Source organism: Ornithodoros turicata, chromosome 1, assembly GCF_037126465.1.
Source record: "Ornithodoros turicata isolate Travis chromosome 1, ASM3712646v1, whole genome shotgun sequence".
Taxonomy (NCBI): domain Eukaryota; kingdom Metazoa; phylum Arthropoda; class Arachnida; order Ixodida; family Argasidae; genus Ornithodoros; species Ornithodoros turicata.
Genome location: NC_088201.1, coordinates 207,587,011 through 207,602,151, shown reverse-complemented (window position 1 = coordinate 207,602,151; position 15,141 = coordinate 207,587,011). Strand labels below are relative to the sequence as shown.

Sequence of the window (15,141 nt, the reverse complement as noted above, 5' to 3'; positions counted from 1 at the left end):
CTCGTGTTGGATTGGGTGAAGACTGTGTGGTGTCGCCGACCTGGGTCTCTTCTATGCCGCCATGCCATGCTAGTCCTTGACGCGTTTCGGGGACATTTGACGGAGGCTGTGAAGAAGAAGTTGATGGAAGAAAAGACGAAACTGGTTGTCATACCCGGAGGTATGACCAGTCAACTTCAACCATTAGACGTATGCCTGAACAAACCGTTTAAGGACCACGTGCGACGCCTCTACAACGAGTGGATGAGTTCAGACAGTGTCGCCCTAACACCATCGGGGCGCTTGAAGCGGGCGTCGCCATCCACAGTGGCTCAGTGGGTTGCCGACGCCTGGGCTGCGATTCCAGAAAACATGGTTGCTGCGTCCTTCAAGAAATGCTGTATATCGAACTCTCTTGATGGAGTTGAGGATGATGAGCTCTGGGAGTGCGACAGCAACAAGGAAAACACGGACTTCTCGGACGCCGATGACTTTTTAGTGTTCTGTATGCAAGAAATGTTGTTCGGGTGTAGTTCCGTAGACGGGCTTATGCCTTTTTCTAATTAGCCGGAGTGTTCAGAAGATAAATAATGCACTGAAGTGAGAGAAGACCATATAGCGAATGTAAAAAAACAAGAATTTGTGGTCTAGAAGTTATTTTATATGCATTTGAACAACCCCATCTGACTCACTTTTAGCGCTGGAGAAACACGGGAGTGCTAAGCCTAACGGATTCGAAACTTGTCATCTTGCGAAAGGTAAGGGGCTAAAGCACCTCACTTTAGTGAGGTTGGGTTAAGTTAGGTTCTACAGATTGGGGGGGGGGGGGGGACTGGGGGGGGCGCCCCCCCCCCCCCCCCCCCCCCCCCAGGCACGCACTAGGCGGTGCGGGCGTCGAGACTGTGCCTCGGGTTAGGTCAGAAAGTCCTCATCCAAGATGGCGGATTTTCTCGAAGAAACGAGCGATAAAATTTAATTTTTGTATGTTTAGTACGTTATACGACGTTGCTTTTTGTTTCATTTCATCCGTAATTTTCTCATCTTTCTAGTAAAATCATCCGTTATTTGATGTCTACTTCCGTTTGTTTAAAAAAGCCATAAGCCCGGCTACGGAACTACATCCTGTTGTTCTAGTCTTCCTTACGGGTGAGTCGATTTTTCCCTAATTTTAATGGCTAAAGTGCACCCCCGCCTTAGAATCGTGACCGCCTTAGAATCGAACAAATACGGTAGTTCGGCCGCCTGCGCATGAGTCATGCCATGGTCCTCGTTTTCGGCATACGTGCGGTTTTGTGAACGGATTAGCGGAAGATGCGGGCGGAGGTCATGTGCCCTTCTGAGTCTGGGAAAACCAGCTGCGAAGTTTTATTTAATCTATTTTTCGCTAATCCCCACTGCAGCCCCTCAGAAACCACACCCGGAGTAGTCTTTCGAGTGTGGCATTTTTTTTTCGGATTCCTGGGTGCACCTTTCCTTCCAACGGAGGGCCGGAATTTACGTTCCGCCTTCCTTACACGCCCTGTATCTTTTTCTGCCGCACGATGAAGGGAGCACACACCTGGGCTGAACCCTAGTTGGGACGCAATGTCAAGAACTGTCCTCCGACAACCAGCGTTGAACTTACACACAGCCTCAGCGACTGCTGACTGTACACTCCTGAAGGACGCAAACTGGGTTTTTGACTAGAGTGTCCAAATTACATTGTTCAGACTTTCAACGGCGTTCTGTATCTTTCCATCTTTGCGTCTTTCAAGGAGCTCCCTCGCTGAGAGCCTCTTATAGATCGGGAAAAGGGCCCCCCGGACATGATGCGGCAAGTTGTACTGAAGCGGGGGGGGGGGGGGATTCTTCTCTTGCCAGGGCTCTATGGAATGTGCACCAGGAGTCTTGTCCTGTGGGGCAGAGTTCATGGTGTGGGTCTTTGTCAGTGGAAGTGATGTGATGAAATGTAGCCACGATGGCCCTTTCCATTTTTTCTACGTCACCAGCATGGCTCTTGATACCCAAGGCGTAATAATTGGCTTGAGCTTCTTGATCAATCCCCGAGTTAGATGTCCTTTCCCACCCCATGCTGAGTCCTTGATCCTTGCTCTTGTTCTTGTCGACAGGGTTGTGCAGTGCCATCCCCATTCTTTTTTTTTGACATGGTTTACACATTCCTGCTTAAGGCCCTTCCTTTCCTGCGATTCTGCGATTCTGCAAAATTTGCAGAATTATGGATCTGCCACAGAATATGAGGTTTTGCGCAGAATTTTTCAGAAACCGCGTGCTGAACTCAGTTTATGCGCGAGATGAACGGACTTTGCTCGCACCGGGTCAGCTTGCGTTACAGCGTAGATGTGCCAATCGGGATAAGGCCCCATCTGTGTGCTGGAACAACCCTCTAACTCCTCTCTCTAACCCTCAACTCTCTGGGATTCTGGAGTGGAATGCAAACACTGACCCCTGCTTTGGTGTCCATAGCTGTCAAGTACCTTCGTGTGATAGTAAACTCTGTACATGCAGAGAGGTCACTCATTAAGTACTATTTGGTAGTCAGTGACAAACGTCACTCCCTCTTCGAAGAAAGTACAATGTACCTTGTTATGCTAAGTCACAAACGTTTTTGGACTAAGTTTCTGGGCCCCTCTACACTAAGAGCTAGCAGAGAGCATTTTCCGTCTGAACTAGGGCAATTTTCCTTTTACCGCGGGAAAATGCAGAATTCATAGTTCCCTGCTGCGGAATTCAGGATTTGGTACAGCAGAAAAAGAAGGGCCTTATTCCTGCTTCTTTATGGGGATGAATCCATATACCTTCTCTTCGCTGAGGGCGATGAATGTCCGACTGTCACCGTCACAGAGTATGTTTTTGGTATGACCGTTCAAACATGATTCAGGCTGCCTCCACTTCCTTCTGCCCAGCGTTTGCTTCAGTGTTCTTTTGGCAGTGAGGCCTGTGGCTTTCAAGCCACTGAGGGTGACTGTCATCATCTGGTTTGGGTCCCACAGCACAACCTGGGCAGTAGTCGGAGAGGACACAGTGGTCGAGCACGAGGCCAGAGTATAGTTCAATTATGCAGCCAACACCAATGTGGCTGCTGCTATGGCCCTGTGTCATCCATGTCCCATCGTAGAGTACATCAATATTCCCTGGTGCTCCACCAAGTTCCTTGTATATCTTGTGCACTTTTTGCGCACTTTCTGCTTCAATCTTGGTGGCCGCCGACACAACAGCAGGGTGACTGTACTTGCATTGAAGCCTTTGATATGACTTGTGACGCAGCCCCCTATGTGAAATATCCATCTGGGAGAAGATGTCGTTCATAGCCGATTGCTCCCTTCCAATGGTCTGTACAGCCCTCATAGCATGTACGTTTACTTCAAATGGGTTTACCTTCTGGGTTCACCTTCGATCCAAAGAGAGGACCAACTGCTCTTTATTATTATACCGCAGTTGTCACAAAATAACTGCATTTTTGTTGCCGGACCCAGGCAGTGTGTGGTGTCAAGTCGGATGGGTGCATTGCCACAGCTACTGCAGCCAGCTGCAGAAAGCACGTCGCTTAGCATACTTTTGTTCACTACGAAAAATGAAAATTCGGTGGCTGCACTGCTGACATCCTCTTCATTGAAAGGCTCAAATTTTCGCTTTGTTGCGGAGGTGGATGAAAAGGCGTCCAAAATGTCACGTTTTCCTGTTCAGCAATTTCTTCCGTACTTGGAGGTAGTGCGGAGATCCGTTGCAAAATGTTGGACTTAGTTTTGCGGGGTAGACGCCTCGTGGCTGTCCTCAAGAAGCTCAGCAGTGGCCCATTCCTGAAGTTCGCATTCGGGGGGCAGTCGGCAAAATCAGCGTCACCTGTACTAGTGCCAGCCTCAGGTATTGGACTACTAATCCCTTTATTCCAAGCTTTCCGGCGCTTTCCGAACTTATGTGTCCTGCGGAACTTACGAAGACCCATCTAATACTGCTGTCCTGGCAGCGAAAATGCACGTAAAATCGGTGTGGTCGCGCTTTACAGACACCTGCCGTGAAACCGGAGGAGGCGACGCAGCGCGCAACGCCGAAAGCGCGCATTTTGAGCGCGGCATGCCGTCTCCGCCAATAGGAGGGCAGCGGACTGACCACGTGGCTCTCTGGGGAGCCAATCACTTCCCGAGTTCGGCATTTTTCGCACGCGCCCTGCTCCCTCGTTTGCGGACGGAGGAGCGCGAAACTACGGCCAGCAGGAAGCTGGATTTCTCCTCTTTCAAACGATACCAAGATGGCGCCGATCTGAGGGAAAGTTATCGTGCAGTCGGCGGAATAGTATGAGCCTTCGGAGCGTAATTTCTACTCACTTTTTCGTGAGTGTGTGTTACAAAAGTAAACATTTCATAAATTTCTAGCTCGAATTTGACTGAAGCACTTCGTGACATGATAGGTGAAGGTGCGAGTATTATGAAAATAGACATATTGAAAAATCTACTTTTTTGATGAAAATCGACATTTTAATTGCCACGTCTCCCCTTAAAAACCGAAGACCCCATCGTTTTATCTTGTCCGTGTCTTCGGTTGCATAAACTGTCATGAGCTTTGCAATGTGTCTTACTTCTCTCCCTTTAATTTCGCTTCAGGGGCGACTCCTGGGATGTGTCATATTAAAGAAGAACCCCGGGAGGAAGATAAACAACCGATCACAGTAGTGAAAACGGAGCCTTACAATGTCGCAATCTTGGCAGGGCAGGAACAAATGGAGCACAAAGCCCAGCAACGGCACTGCGGAGTGTCCACACCAGAAGGTGATAATTATGGTAAAATTGTCGTAAACTGCTGTGTACTCAACGGTGGGGAATGCACACACAAAAAAGAGAGGTACAGTGAAAAACGAATGATGCAACAGAACTGTTCTGTATTTTTTTTAGGGCTGTGCGAGTAGCAATATTTTCGAGTTCGAGTCGAGTTCGAGTAATACCAAATCCCTGTTTTGAGTATCGAGTCAAGTTCGAGTAGTGGCGTTCCATTAAATGATAGGTAATGTGTAGAAACAGGAAGATAGATATAAAATTTCAAGCTGCTATAGCGCCACTTTTTGGCCAACTTCCCCTTAAAAATCTTCTTTTATGCTACAGTTAACAAAAAATGAAACGAATGAAGATTATAAGAGCTTTATACAATGTGCCACCTAAGGACAGCATTGCTAAATGAATACTGCAACCATAAAAGGTTTAAAAGTTATGGGTAGTAAAAGTGGTCTGTCTACAACGTGCGGTTTAACACATTTTTCGGTGGTTTGACAAATATTTTTTTTGTGGCTGACAGTATCACTTCAAAATATGTTGCTATATAGGAAAATGCAGGCAAATGAATGCCCTATCGAATGATGTAAGTTTCATAAACAAAGCTATCCATGTATTCCTGAAATTAATTTTGCGACACCAAAAAATTGGTGTAACAGCAGAAACCTCATGAAGATATGTCTGGATTTTGAACAAAAATAATATATCAATCTACAAGTTCCAAAAAAATATACAAAACGCAGCAATCTTTGTCAGAAATAATACCTGAAAATATCAACCGGATTAAGAAGTTAATGAGTTGCGGAAAATAACGTTAACACTGCATGCTGTTCATGTAACTGAGTGACAGAGTTCATTGAAGGAGTAAAACGGAAATCAACATAGTAATTTCCGCTGAAAACATTAGTTTCAGGCTCAACTTTCCTGTTGTACCACTTATCGCTATTTCACCGCTCTTCCATTCGTCCCGGCTGGCTTTGAGACAGGAAGAACAGCAATTGTGCAAGTTATATACATGCCCGCACATGCAGGACAAAAATCTGATTGTCTAACACCTTCAGAGTTGTTATTTGCATTGTAACAAACGAAATCTAATCCAAATATGCTTCAAATGCAAGTATTGCGCATTTGCGAAAGAGGTCTGCCGCGGGAACGCAACACCGCAACGTGATGCCGCAACCAAGATAGAATCTCCACACTGCCTCCTTGGCACAGGGCCAACTTCATAAATCAAAATGGAACTCATTCTGTAACCACTTGTCCAAATCTACTTTAGGGACCAAGTAGCGCCGCTCATAAAGTGTCGATCACCGGTTATCGACTGTACAGGGTGTCCCAGAAAACGTGTCATTGAATTATAATAAAACTACACCACCGAGAGTCGTGCGGTCAATCGCATTTGTTCTTACTGGGTTTTTGCTTTGTTTTTTTTTATTATAATTTAATGACACGTTTTCTGGGACACCTTGTATATGGGCGCGGTAAGGAAGCGTTCGTACCGGAAATTTTCGTAGTCCTACACAAGGCTTCCAGCCTTTTTTCGGTTGTGTGCAGATGCACTTTCTTCACTCTTGTCAGCAGTCTCCGAGTTTTATGAACTAGTAGAACCGAAACAGACTCTCCGGCCGAAGATACGAAACTACGAAGTGCGCACCTCCCATGTCGGATACGCTTCCGCGCGCGAGAGATGCCTCCGTGGCCAGCAGTAGCCAGTTGAAGCCGGTTTGCCATTCATAGCCACTACTCAGTCTGTAGCCAAGTCGAGGCTAGCCGAAGCTAATAGTGAAAAGAAGATGGCGGAATTGTGACAGCGATCGCGGCTGCGCCAAATGCGTGTTTCCAAATGGTGGAATGAATCATTGAGACAGGTTATATCTTATATGTGATGGACTTTAATGAGGATCTAAATAGAGCTCGAAACAATATCGAGTACTCAAAATTTGGCGAGTCATCATTTGTCGAGTCGAGTTCGACTCGAGTATAAGGTCGACACAACTCAAACTCGAAATTTCGATTGTCATGAGCTTTGCAATGTGTCTTACTTCTCTCCCTTTAATTTCGCTTCAGGGGCGACTCCTGGGATGTGTCATATTAAAGAAGAACCCCGAGATGAAGATAAACGACCAATCACAGTAGTGAAAACGGAGCCTTACAATGTCACAATCTTGGCAGGGCAGGAACAAATGGAGCACAAAGTCCAGCAACGACACTGCGGAGGGTCCGCAACAGAAGGTGATAATTATGGTAAAATTGTTGTAAACTGCTATGTGCTCAACGGTGGGGAATGCACACACACAAAAAAGAGAGGTACAGAGAGAAACGAATGATGCGACAAAACTGTTTATTTTTTTATTAGGCACGAACAGTCAAAGCTCGTAAATATGACGAATGCCGTTCCTACGGATTTTGGTCATAAAGTGGATTGTGATGTTACGAACAGCACATGTTACGATAACGCGAGGATAGAGAGGTAGCAAGCCAACTGGTGATCCATAACTTAAAAACCCGAGACTAGGGGACAAAAAAAAAAACGACAAACACAGAGAAGATCTCAATCGAGGCCCTGCCTGTGTTGTCGTTTTTTTTTTTTTTCCCCTAGTCTCGGGTTTTCAAGTTACGGACATGTTACGAGTTGTGCCATGCCCTTTACGTAAGCTTCGAAATGTATAAAATTACGTAAGCTGGTAACATGATACGAATAATGAGGCATTTTAAAGGAACATATAACTAGGGCTGTGCGAATATTCGAATTCTCGAATTTGAATCGAATATCAAACGCTCGGAACTATTCGATTCGCGAATCGAATATCCAGTATTGGATTTTTCGGGTAAATAAAAATCGGGTAAATAAATGTGTGCACTAAATTCGTGCGAATTCGGGTGAGAAAACTGCCGATATGCTAAATTTGGGGAGAAATCGGGCTCAGTTACTCAAACTAACTGTAGTGATTTGGTGCACACGGTGGTGTAAATGCATTTGCTTCCAAAAAAACGAGTCAATGCATTCTTACTGGCATCCTAGTGAGGGGAATTTACCGGGTGAAAATCGGGTTTCACTCTAAAGGGTGAACCTTCAATTCGGGGTGAAAATTCGGAGAAGAATCGGGTAAAACCCTAAAACTTAAGGCTCTAATCGTATTGGTTAGTTTATTATTAGAGATACGTTAGTTTGGCGTTTGCATTGCTGTATCCAGGTTAGCAGCAGTTTTTGTAGACCTTGTTGTTGTTGTGGGCAGATAACATTTATTTACACTACTTTATTTTGCATCCGGGGTTTCGATCACTTTATTTTGAATTACACCCAGGGTGGGCTTCAAGGTGCCTGCAAGATATCAACACGTGCTGCGAATTTCCTTGCATGTTGATATGTCGATGGGCACAAACTATGTCAATATGTGGTAACCGAACAAGAGGTGCTGGGAAAACACGGATGAAACCAAATTTGTGTGCTTGTGATGTTCACATTTGTGGAATGCTTCAGCTAATTCTCGTTTAGCTGTATGATTGGCAAGTTGACCATGCAGGGTGTCCCAGAAAACGTGTCATTGAATTATAATAAAAAAGCTACACCACCAGGAATCATGCGGTCAACGGCATTTACCACCACCTCCTGATGTGAATGTCGTGTAAAGCATGTTTAATTATGTAAATTTTTGCGAACTGAAGTCGGAAATATGCCAAGTAAAGGTCACTTTTGTACCCCACCAGTGTGAAGAGTGTGTCTAATGTACTCGAATTAATGACAATTGACAGGGATATTCAGGGGCTATCCCATCAGAAAAAAATAGCCAAACATCATGCTCTACGGAGCTAGCGCACGAATAATTTTTCAGCGCAATCCTTGTCAGTCCGACGAAAGGAGGTTGAAAACCCACCCACACCTGCAACGCAGAAAGAGAACACAGGTATGGCTGATCGAGTCCGACTTTCGCTGGGATAGCACTTGTGGGACCCTTATCCCACGTCTCGGATCCATGCTCGCTCGCCTGGCTAGCCCGGCGAAAAAGAATGGAACGGATTACCGCCACAAGCAATGTATGTTTATTTTACCGCCTTCCGCTCCAGTTCTCCGAACGCTCACACACCCCATGCGGTCCAATGAATGAACGTCCCACATGAGTCAATGCATCAATGAGGAAAAGGTTTATTGCATACCTTCGTGCAGAATGCCCCAGGTGACTGCCAGACAACGCAGCTCTCCCACACGAGCTCGATGCTCCGCTTTTTATCCCATTTTTCTCGCGCCCCCCGCAATGCTATCAGCATATCACAGTAAGCAACGCCCCCTCGCGGCGCACACCACAAGTTGTGGTTCCCACATCTCCCCCCATCACAAAAAGGGAAACAAGAAGACACGTCGGGCACTCGAAAATTATCCATCGAAAATTGTCCATCGGGGTCCAAGTCGATGAGATCATCATCTGCTGGGTCTGGTTGTACCTGCTGTCGTTCTGTTTCCCGTAGTAGATCTGGACGGAGCCGACGAAGCGTTGAGAGGGCAGTAGAGACATTGATGGATTCCGGTCGAGCCTGCTTAATGCGGGAACGGTGAAGCTCACCCCGCCGGTGGGCTGTGCGGTGCAATTCTGGTACTCCACAAGCGGGGCATTATATACGCTGCTCCTCTGCTGACAAGGGTTGGAGTGGGTCTGCTGGGTTTCGCTCCAGCATAGTGAGACCCCGAAACGGCAGTGGGGTGGATGCCGGGTCCGCATTCCTAAGGGGGCGGGGCTGCGCAGACCATCTGTTGTGTGAAGCCCAGGAAACTGGGTAGCCCAGGTGGACTACCGTCCAGGTAGACACCGATCTTCGTCGAGGGCCAGGAGACCGGGACTGGGCCTGCTCAGTCCTCCAAGGGGGCCGTGACGAGCGACGAGACGGCCGGGGGTCGTTCATATGTTAATGTTGCGTGCTGAAGTTAGAAGAGAAGGGAACAGCAGTAAGAGGGTGACTCCGTACCGCGAGTGCCTGCAAAAGCACTCCCCAAATGTAAACGTGGAAGTCCGCGTAACGGAAATCACAGTAATAGATACTACATCGCGAGCACCAGGTTTTGGTGACCGAAAATAGTAACTGCTACATGCGCTGCGTGCGCATAGAGTCGCAGCTGGAAGCAGGTCCGGAAGGAACCAAGCATAGTTGATGCAATGCGGGCCTCTCTAGGTCCCTAGTTGCGGTGATCAACCTTTGCACAAATGCGAAGGGATCGAATGCTTGGGGGAACAACACATTAGAAGCATGGTTTGCTCATCCCAACCAGCTAAAAGCCGGCACTCATTCGAGTAGACGCGAAATTTACTAGGAAGATACGGCAAAAGTACGATCTTCCCATGCTATCACTTCAGAGCTATCAAAGGGATATGCTCGGAGATACAAGCGAAAGGGGGTGGCACTGGCGGGAATACCTCGTGCGACACATCTGATATCAGTGCATCCTACAGAATGCACATGATACACGATACTCGTGACAGTCTGATAGGCAGTCATGTTATCTGAGAAGCGTAACGGCGCGTGCCGCTGTGCCTGCGGCGGTGGAACCAACCAAGCATGGAGACGCCACGTCTGATTATGGCCCTAAAGGCACCGTAGTCGAGACATTCTGGGGGAAGCACTGCAGATACCATGTCCCTATCGACGTGACTGCCCGGGACAGCGGATTACTGTGTAACCAGCCTTTACTCAACCGAAGCAAGCGGTTGGGGAAGCTTCGTCCCTTGGCACAACAGAGATGCTCATGCTCATGGCTGGGGATGTGTGGCGCATACCGGGAACCAGTCGCTCTCGGGATACGGGTACTGGAGCAGCTATAAAACTCAAAGAGAACATGAAAACCCACACAAATAAAACCCACAAAATCCTATCTGTTTTTGTGCAGTGGCAAAAAAGAAACGTAATCAGTAAAGAACAACGTGCATGGGCAACGGCGTGCCTGCCGCTGTCAGGCGCTCGAGCAGGCCGGAAAACTCGGGACGTTCACCGCCCACTCAGCAGTGCTGAAACTTTGAGACCATTGCGTGAAGAAAAAAAAAAAATACCGGAGGATTCCGGCTATGCTGTCCTCCCGACAGGCATACCGGCCGCCCAGTCTTCTGGACAACAGCGCGAGGCTGTCACAGACGTCCCTAAATAAGAAATGGTAAAAAAAACATGGATACGCATTTCGGCCTCCCGGTTCACATCGCCAGTGGAACGGGTCTGCCTCCACAACGTTGGGCGCCACTTGTGGGACCCTTATCCCACGTCTCGGATCCATGCTCGCTCGTCTGGCTAGCCCGGCGAAAAAGAATGGAACGGATTACCGTGACAAACAATGTATGTTTATTTTACCTTGATACCAACCGCCTTCCGCTCCAGTTCTCCGAACGCTCACACACCCCATGTGGCCCAATGAATGAACATCCCACATGAGTCAATGCATCAATGAGGAAAAGGTTTATTGCATACCTTCGTGCAGAATGCCCCAGGTGACTGCCAGACAACGCAGCTCTCCCACATGAGCTCGATGCTCCGCTTTTTATCCCATTTTTCTCTCGCCCCCCGCAATGCTATCAACATATCACAGTGAGCAACGCCCCCTCTGGGCGCGCACCACAAGTTGTGGTTCCCACACACTTTCCCTCTCCCAATTTCAGGAACTGTCGCTTTTTCTACTATCACTATGTGGGCTGGGTTTGGAACATCCTTTTGTCGGACTGAGAGGGATTGCGCTCAAAAAGCCGTCACGCGTTATGGTTCGGTGCTACGAAAAGCATGATGTTCGGCTATTTTTTCCGATGGGATAGCCCGTAAATATCACTGTCAATTATCGTGAACTTGGGTGAATTTGGCACGCTCTTCATATTGGTGGGGTAAAAAAGTGACATTTGCTTGGCAAATTTCGGAGTTCAGCTCACAAATATTTACATAATGAAACTTACGATACATCACATTCCCACCAGTAGTTGGCAAAACCTAGTAAGAACAAATGCCGTTGACCGCAGGATTCTACGTGGCGTAGTTTTTTTATTATAATTCAATGACACGTTTTCTGGGACACCCTGTATATTGCTGTGGTCTTATGACATTGCTTGACTCTGCTGGTCTGTGCGACAGCCGATGGACGTTCCACGCCTAATGCCGCAACCGTCCTGGCTGCGGCATATTGTGATAGATTTCGCTGGTTTTGTGTCTGACAATGTATCGGCAAGAATACTCCTCTAGCTGAATGATACATTAATTACTGAATGGCCAGCAAAGGTTGCTTGTCGAAATGATGGGCAAATTGGTGATCATAGGAATGCGGAGGAGACCATTTTGAAGCGTGAACTGAAGCAGCGATTACTGCTATGCTGTGTGTTTATAGTTATTGCCGCCAACAACGGAACTCCAGTAACAATCACCACGATGAGGAACACCATATAAAACACAGACATGGACAGAACCATGTTCAACTGGTGCGTGTAGCTTATTTTCATAGTTGACCTACTGCAGAAAGAGAAAAAAAAAACGAGCTCGAGCAGAGACAGGTTGACTGGTTTTTTGGCTAATGTTCCTCCAGGGAGTTCAATGAGGATAGCCTCCACAATCTAATGGCCTAAGCTTGAACCATGCTTTGAATGGTGTCTATAGACCAGTGTTCGTTTACTGTGTCTGATAATTCAGAGAAAATGCGAAAAGAAACATGTTCCACCTCTCCGGCTTACGGAGTGGTTCCGACTGAAAAATAGCAGATGAAGTTCCTCTAAACCAGCCAGCAGCTTCCCTCTCCTGACGTCAAAATGATGTGGGCGCCTCAGTGGCTCGTTCCAACTCTTGCCATCGTTGCGCATGGCCACGATTTCCAGAACCGAATTCTTGAATATTTATGCATCTGTTGATTAAATTACTTCACATGATGAATTTTAAGAGGCAGGATAACCGCTTGGTTTTAAAAAAATGTTAGTGATTTCAAGTGCCTTCTGGGCTCCTTTAAGCACTTCATCATCAGTCACTCCGAAAGCGGGACAACATTTTTACCACTATAGGTCGGGGGAACTGCCGGTTCTGTGACCGAAGCTCATAATAGTGAGTGTAAAATATATATCTTCGCCCTAGTTGTGCTGAAAATACCAGTCATTGCCATGTTAACGAAATGTCGTATTAACGAAAAAGAGTTACATGCGGAGGCCACTGGGGGGAAACAGTTCCCAAGGAAAATGGCAATAAAGCAGGGATGTTATATTAATGAGTGTCGTTTTAACGAGGTTTGATTGTATCAGCTTGCTAGCGCACGCTCACTTTTACTAAAGACTCACGCAGTAGACAAAATAGACACTGGGATTGCTTTTTCAATTTTGCCTCGTAACTTTAGCAGAATTAATTCAAACATAAACGACAGCATATTTGTTCGTTAAGATATGGACACGGTGCTCTGTGTCCGTCTGCTCTGTGTTCCGTCCTGTCTTTGCACTCTATCTGTTCAGTAACGTGCTTTCAAGTGCACAACATGCACTTGATAATACAGTAAAATCCTGAATAGCTAGTCCTCCCGCTAACTCGGATAATTCGGACAACCCGCTAGGTCCCAGCAAATGTCTGCAGAAATTCGTGGGAACGAACGTTCGTTAATTCGGCAGCAGTTAATTGCGTGCGCGGAAGATAATTCAAACTATCACGGCTCGAGGGCAATTCACTGAGGCAAACGGCGGATGCCTCAACGGTAGAGAAACGGCAAAGTGAGGTGGCCGCATCACCGTTGTCGTCAGCGCTGTGACGTTGCTGACGCCAGCTGCCATCAGCTGCCATCTTTGAAGGAAATCTCGTTTTAAATCATGCGTATCAGTCAGTCTTTGTGCTACCTGCATGCTGTTTTGACATGGCTGACAATGGGTAGAGCCTGAAGTTTTCGGGAAATATTTTTTTCTAAATTCGGGGGGTAAAAATTGGGTAAATAAACGTGCGCACTAAATTCACGCAAATTTGGATGAAAAAAAACTTCCAGTATTCTAAATTCGGGGAGAAATCGGGCTCTGTTACTCAAACTATCTGTAGTGGTTTGTTACAAACGGTGATATGACTCCATTTGCTGCCAAACAAGTAAGTTAGTACATTCCTACAGACATCCCAGTGAGGGCAATTTGTCCGGGTAAAAAATCGGGTTTCACCCTAAAGTGTCAACCTTCAATTCGGGGTGCAAATTCGGGGAAGAATTGGGTAAAACCCTAAAACTTCAGGCTCTAACAATGGGTAACGCCACTGGTTTTCTGCTGCGGCAAATTCTTCCGGCAGATTTTCCGCAGCAAGCAGCCAACGGCTGCTTGAAATGGGAAACACTTTATTTTCTCGGATAATGTAGGGACGAACCTATTTTATAAAATCTCGGGTTTAAAGCGCAATTGTGGTTCAGCATTACATACATGATATCTCCTCTGACATGCTCTCCTCTGACAAGGCCAAATGTCTGGCACGTGCAATCATTTTATACCTTCTGAAAGACTTTTCAGCATCTACAGAGTTTCTAGGAATCTTATAGGAAGTTTATAGGAAGGGCCTTGCCATACATGCCCTGTGGAAGTTACAAGACACCCTTTTTGTTTCTTGGCTGTAGGCATGACTTAAGTGTCCCTAAAGGGAAACTCACAGACATCAAATCAAAGTCCCCCCAATACCACCGCAAAACTGCAAACTGCTGAGGCGAGGTATGCACCGTTAACTTGGGCTAATGTTATTTTAAGCTAAACTACAATCCGCAGCATATGTAGGGCCTGACTTTTTAGGGTTAAACCCGTATCCGCCCGATATCTACCCCCCGAACGAAATCTGTAAAAATTCGGGTTTAACCTGAATCTGCCCGAAAACATCCATGTCGCGTGGCACACTCGTAAGCGTGCATTAAAATAAAGTTTGATAACATTGCTAAACATTAGTTCCATGTTAAGACAAATTTTTATTAAACAAAAAAAAATCACCTGAATTCCTGACGACAGAATATCCCGTAACGGGATTTAACGCGAATACTCCCGAATTTTCGAGTGAAAAAATATCACCCGATATTTACCCCCCGAATTTGGCCAAAAATAAAACCCGAAAAAGTCAGGCCCTAAGCGCGATGCGACAGCACCTGGTGTTGTCGCATCGTTCAATGAGTATCTGTTTCTCTACGTGCAGCCATAGAAGCCATTTTAATCTGTAAGTTTGAATTTCAAACACGTCTAGCATCATTTACTTATTATTTTTTTAATGTCTTTTTTCCCCTCTTTATAATTCACTGGCTCGCACTGAGGCATTGAGGAGTGCTCAGTCACCCTCCCAGGTGTATATCGCTCGCTGAGTGACCCCTTGTTTGCCAATCCCGAACGATGCGCAGCTACCCAGGGCCGACGAGCCGCAAACACGGCGAAACACGTGTCCTCTGGTGCTGTCGCATCGTTCAGTGAGTATCTAT

The 15,141-nt window shown here is 46.6% G+C and overlaps 1 protein-coding gene across 6 annotated transcripts in view; it reads left to right on the top strand.

Annotated features, from left to right (window-relative positions):
- LOC135379004 (zinc finger protein ZFP2-like) overlaps positions 1 to 15,141 on the top strand; it is a 45,352-nt gene that overhangs the window by 14,056 nt on the left and 16,155 nt on the right. For 5 of the 6 annotated variants that reach the window (XM_064612233.1, XM_064612232.1, XM_064612229.1 and 2 more), the window contains 2 exons: positions 4,578 to 4,742; positions 6,807 to 6,983. In XM_064612233.1, the coding sequence (XP_064468303.1) occupies positions 4,578 to 4,742; positions 6,807 to 6,983 (342 nt within the window). The remainder of the gene's footprint in view (positions 1 to 4,577; positions 4,743 to 6,806; positions 6,984 to 15,141) is intronic. The other variant, XM_064612231.1, reaches the window with a different exon arrangement.